The sequence below is a fragment of the Onychostoma macrolepis genome, chromosome 08 (assembly GCF_012432095.1).
Source record: "Onychostoma macrolepis isolate SWU-2019 chromosome 08, ASM1243209v1, whole genome shotgun sequence".
Classification (NCBI taxonomy): Eukaryota; Metazoa; Chordata; class Actinopteri; order Cypriniformes; family Cyprinidae; genus Onychostoma; species Onychostoma macrolepis.
In genome coordinates, this window is record NC_081162.1 from 29,472,910 (window position 1) to 29,478,863 (window position 5,954).

Here is a 5,954-nt window from a genome sequence, read left to right on the forward strand (position 1 = left end):
GTCAGCATATCTTACCAGAGGACAAGGACAAACTTCCAAATGCCATTGACATTGTTCACAGGTTAGGACGCAAACAGCCGAACAAGACCAGAGGAATTATTCTGCAGTTTGCTTCTCGTTTCTACCGGGATGCTGTGTGGCGTGCCAACGCGGTCTCATCAATCTGCGTATAAATAACACGAGTTTACACTGCGTGTAATGCATACGCCAAAGTCCACTTTTGCGTGCATATGACACGCCGATCTTTCCCATTAACTTCAGTGGAGAGCAGATGCGTCCGAATACCACGCAGCATCTTCAGCGGCAGTGACGTCACCAGCGAGGCTCGGTCACGGCTCGGTTCGCCCGGTTCACCTGATGCGCGGTACACCTTCAAACAGGTAAGTAAAGGCAACGCTCTCTTTATGTAACGAGATCACGGGTTTAACGGTATTATTTTAATTATTTCAGTGTTTCTGCATCACATTGGATGAGGTAATGTGTTCAAATGAGTTGTTAGTGGAGCTAGCACAGCTGGTAGCCTGCCATTGACATTAGCTAACACATTGCATACTGCAAGGAGTTGTATGGTAATATGCACTGATCTATATATAATTTAATAATATATAATCTCTATTATAGATCATGGCGTAGTATGCCATTCCAGACACAATTTATGTGCCATGTTGTCATTATCACGTGACCTGCCAGCACAGGTCGCCTATGTAATATAAGGGGACAAAAGCTAATAATTATTTGTTTATATTTAAGGCATTGACTTTGCATTTTAGAACTGCTTTAAATGTTGACATTTCTAGGTGAAGTGAATCGACTATTTTCGCCTTACCCTCGTCAGTCAGTTAATCAACTAAGGAGAATTGGGCATTTCACTCCATCCCAAACTCCTAGAATGAAGAAAAAGTGTGTGTCATACACACACAGATTTTTTTTGCCTAGCCAGGCGGAAAGAGTCAGTAATACCCAAGGTGCCTGAAAAATTTCAACTGGAAAGAGCAGGACTAGGAGAAAAGAAAATAATTTTCTCTGGTGAGTATGCACTGTAACAGGTCAGTTACCCATTTGATATATCTTATTTTACAAGGACAGTAGCATAGTGTTTCATATAGGGATGCACTGATAGTTTAAAAAACCATATTAGTAGGTGTTAGTAAAACCATAGACAAAAGTTCCTTGTGTACGTTCTGTAGACTGCTGATTTTTGTTCATGGTATTTCAGCTGCAACAGAATATTTTGCAAAAAGACAGAAAAATATATTTGATACCTAAATGTTTGAATGTTTTTTCTTTAATGAAATCAAAACTAGGAATCCATAAGAATTGATAAGCAGAATCAGAAAGGCTAAAATTAAGATGATACCCAACCCTAGTCCACATTGTCCTGCTATATTTTGTGTAGATTTAGTTTTGTTTTAGCAAGTATTTTACCGTTTTATCCAGAGAAAAACGGATTATGCCACAAACATTATACAACTTATGAGCTATCAATTTGCTATATTGCCTTTTTAATGCTATAGCCAATATGTTGATTGTTTTAAATTGATCAAGTTATATCAGAGTCCGATGCATTGATTCATCTCTAGTTACATATAAATTTTCTGTTTGATTATATTAAGAAATGATCAGCATGTTAATGTGTATTTTCTTCACATTTTTTCCCTTAACAGACAGATACTGTTCTTCATTAGAATTTAGTCAAGAGCTCATGCGCCAGTTTCCAAAACTGAGTGAGGCTGGTGGTTTTCAGCTTTTGAAGAGACAAGGCTGCACCAGGACAAAAATTCTGGAACCCATCCCATGTCCAGATGAAGGCTACACTCCTGAGTATCTGTGCTCTGATGCAGTCAGAATAGGAGCTGCAACAATTTATATAAGACCACTGCAAAAAGATCTGAATACAGAAGTAAGTGTTTATAAAATGAGAATTGAAAAATTGTAGAAATTTGTGATGTTTTGCAGAATACCAAAGTGCTTTTTTTTTTTTTTTTTATACAACTTTGCACAAAGGTTGAGTTTGTGACTGATAATTAGTTTCATGTTGTGACTGATTACCAATAAATGTGGGATGTTATAAATTGTAACAACATAAATTATATCACATGAATATTATTATTTTTTTAATATTGTTTTTAGGGGCGTATAGACGTAGTGTATCATTTAAGCCACATACTCACAACTGCAGAATATGGTTGTCAGACCACTATTTTAGTTCACACACAGTTCAGTTATTTTCAGGAGTGACAACCACATTTTATAACCAAACTCACTCACAGTGGTTTTGGAGCTATTTCAGAGCTCAAAATTTCATTTACATTTAAGCAGATCACTTTTGAACTGCAAGGGCTAGAAACTAAATTATAAACTATAGAGAAAAGAGGAAAAAAAAAAAAAAAAAAAAATTTTTTTTTATATATACACACACACACACACACACACACACACATACGATCAGATCAGCAATTAATTTTGCACTTTGAGTTAGTCAGTATTTTATAGAAGATTTAGGTATCATTAAATCAGCATGCTTTGCTAATGGAGAGCAACATGGCCTGCCTTATTTTCTAGCAGCTTTGGTTACCATTTTCCAATAAAGGATTTACCTAGAACGGTGGTTTTCAAACCTGTCCAGGTTTGAAAACCACTGACCTAGAAATATTTTAAAAGTGCCCACAGACTGCATGAGAGTAAGTAAATTATGAATTTTCATTTTTGGCTCAACAGTTCCTTTAACACTCTCACTGCATTTCTGTAGTATTTAAGCCTTTGTAATTTAAGCATGTTTTTGTCAGGTTGCTGTAAGACAAGCGTCTGGAAATGGGCCACCAGTGGTCTGTTTGTATTGTAGCAAGGCTTTTCCATTACCGGAGATACAAGAGCATGTTGATTGCTGTGAACTGTAAGTATAGGCCGTTCAAGATTGACTGTGTTGATTATATTTTTAAGTGTCCCATTTACTTCAAAGGCCCTATTTACACACAGAGTAACATAATTTGATCAGACTTTAAAACTCCAATTATAAAAAAGATATATCTGATCCCTGATTATGATTGGCAGAGCTGCATTGAAAGATGCTGAAAATACTCTTTAAACATATGTGACCTCATTACATCAGTATTGTGGTCACAGGTATATGTGCACCACTGCATCTTTGTAAGTTGCTTGGCAACCACTCTGTTACACATTGCTGAATAACTACATTGCTTGGCAAAATAATGATTTTTTATCAAAAAATTAGTACATTTTGGTTGCTGTGTGTGCTTCATTTATGAAATCTTGCCAAGTATATGTAGTAACTCTGCTCCTTGTTATGCCTCACATCACCCCTTAGCTGTTCTAAAATCCCTGTAAACCACTTCTGTAAACATTGCCTTATAATACTCAATTTATCTCTATTTTAATTGATGTTTGCCTGTGGATCCCCTTCATATTATTATTATTATTATTATTATTATTATTATTATACCAGGTGTATATGAGGCCTTTGTTACAACAAATGGGTTTGTGATCTCATGCACAATAAACAAAGATTGATTCTTGCATTTGCAAATTAACCAGGAACAGAACTAACAGTCCCCAACAAGAAAATAGCAACATGCAGCAACAGTTTACTTGCAGCAGTACACCAGCAAATAGTCCTAACACCCTGCATTATGAAAGCAGCAGCCGAGCAGGATGCAGCAACAGCATTCCCATTCTTGAAAGCAGCAGAGAAGGGAGCATTCTTTCTGGCAGAGAGCAGGAGCATCAAGAGACCAGTGGATTTGAGATTTGTGCTGAAGTGGAAGGTCTACATATTGAGAAATATTCTAAATTGTTCTTTTGATCATATGTCTTCATATGCAAATGTGTGAGCTCTTGTGAGATTTAAAGAAATAGTGAAGAAAGTTTTCTCATTGTATCTCATTCTCATTTCGTCAGTCGTCATCATCAGTAGTTTAATTGGCTAGCATGTATAGTGTAATTGATGTAATGCAAGTGTCTAATTAAGTATTTTAATAAGTATTTGTATGTCTATAATTCATTTTCAGACTGGAAAATAGAGACTGATGAACAGCAGGCAGCATACAGGTTTCGAAGAAATTTGTTGTATAGCGCTGAAGACCGGACACCTCTAAAGGTTACTATTGATCTAACCAGCAGTATGGAAGACCGAGATAGAGAGTTTCTATCATTCTACAAGTCACACAGAACTGATTGGGAATGTCCAATGTCAATTAACCTTAAAGGTATGGTTAAAAGCTAATCTTTTTATTTTATTTTATTAAATATAGGATTATTATCTATAGTGCGTGCATAATTATTAGGCAGTTATTGTGTCTTTTTTTCCCCACCTGTGTTCAATGGTCATGCCATATCTTTGCAATTTCTGTATTGCATTAGTTTTGAATATTTCTTCTTGACATTTAATAATTTTAAACTTTTAAGTTTGAGTTAAATCTCTTTTTTGGCTCATTGTATTTGTAAAGGCAAACGTGCCTAATAATTATGCACACCTGAATATAAGAAGTTTTTCACTTTCAGTCTTCATGGACAATTATATATCAATTATAAGTGATTAAATATAAAATTACCAGTAGTTATTAAGATTGATGTGCTTTGGAATTGGTCAAATGTGCTTGGAAAGAAAATATGACCAGAATATCAATTTGCCTAATAATTATGCAGGCACTGTGTATGTTATTTGCATGTATAAAGGAAGAATTTAAGTAATAGGTTATATTTGTTTTTAAAAACATAAGCGATCAATCACTAAATCTTCCCATCTTCTAAAAACGTAAGCATCTGTTTAGTTATTTCCTTTGTTGATGGTTTTGGAAAGAGTTATATGGCCAATGATGCAGGATGAAGATGAGGATGTTCACGAGGTTCCTCTGGAATTGAAATGCCAGATGTCATCGTACCTCAGGAAGTACATTGAAAATGGTAATTTAATAGTAACACTCTTGTCACCACACATAAATTTTGAATGCCAGTTGATTCACATCTTTGTAAATTCTGCACCTACTGTTTTTACAGCTACAGCTTTGGATCTCGAGCAGCTGGTTACATTTTGGGTGGGGTGGGCAATCCTTCCAGAACATCTGTATGTGGAGGTGACTGACTCTGTTAAAATGCCCACTGCATTCACATGTAGTGAGAATATAAAACTGCCTTCTCACTATACTAACTTTATGGACTTTGAGGCAGACTTAAAAGCAGCAGTGTCTACTTTTGAGAGTGGATTTGGGTTAGTTTAATCGCATGGTGTGCTCCAGGGCTTTTTAAATGTAGAGGCTTGTCCTGTTAGACCAGTGGTTTTCAAACCTGTCCTGGAGGACCCCTGCCCTGCACATTTTGTATGTCTCCTAATCAGACACACCCAATTTAGTTCTTGCAGTCTCTACTAATGAGCCGATGAGTGGAATCAGGTGTGTTAGATGGAGACATACAAAATGTGCAGGGCAGGGGGTTCTCCAGGACAGGTTTGAAAACCCCTGTATTAGACTATGTTCCCTGCCTTCAGGCTCTGTTTGATCGGACTGTTTAGAGAGAGAAAATTTGTTTTTGAAATTAAATTGTAATAAGTTACATAATTTGTAACAATGTTGTAATTTGATGTGAAAAAACAACAGTAAAATGAATAGTAGTTTTAATATTTGTAGAGGTTTATTCAAGTTTAATCATTAATTGTAATTACTAGCCAGTGCATGAGATAAAAAAATGAATTGTTTATCAATAAACTAATTGGATTCACAGATCTTAAAAGTGGACCACGTTAAGTTATTATAAGAGGTGGAAGTTTCAGTGATTATGACATTAACTGGTTAATCACACTGACTGTGTCAAGGTAAATTTGAACAGAATTTAACAATGGAACTTCAGGATGAGGCAAGGTTGCAATTTCCTCATTGGTTAGCTCTCGTGTTAGCTGAACCTCTGGGATAGTCACACCCTCTTCCGTCATCCACCTGGAGTAA

General features: G+C 36.0%; 1 protein-coding gene across 3 annotated transcripts; it reads left to right on the forward strand.

Moving 5' to 3' along the window:
* Window positions 1-260: 260 nt before the first annotated feature.
* Window positions 261-5,530, forward strand: LOC131545974 (uncharacterized). 3 transcript variants are annotated; one of them, XR_009272554.1, is made up of 9 exons: window positions 261-380; window positions 798-1,026; window positions 1,665-1,900; window positions 2,787-2,893; window positions 3,553-3,782; window positions 4,026-4,223; window positions 4,819-4,920; window positions 5,014-5,288; window positions 5,443-5,530. XR_009272554.1 is itself a non-coding variant. In XM_058785226.1 (8 exons), exons 3-8 carry the CDS (start codon window positions 1,703-1,705, stop codon window positions 5,232-5,234), a joined length of 1,056 nt encoding a protein of 351 aa, XP_058641209.1. In that variant the 5' UTR covers window positions 261-380; window positions 798-1,026; window positions 1,665-1,702; the 3' UTR covers window positions 5,235-5,312. The 3 variants fall into 3 exon arrangements, 1 of the variants encoding a protein (XP_058641209.1); XR_009272555.1 differs by having other exon boundaries at window positions 4,839-4,920; XM_058785226.1 differs by lacking the exon at window positions 5,443-5,530 and having other exon boundaries at window positions 5,014-5,312.
* The last annotated feature ends 424 nt before the right edge of the window (window positions 5,531-5,954 follow it).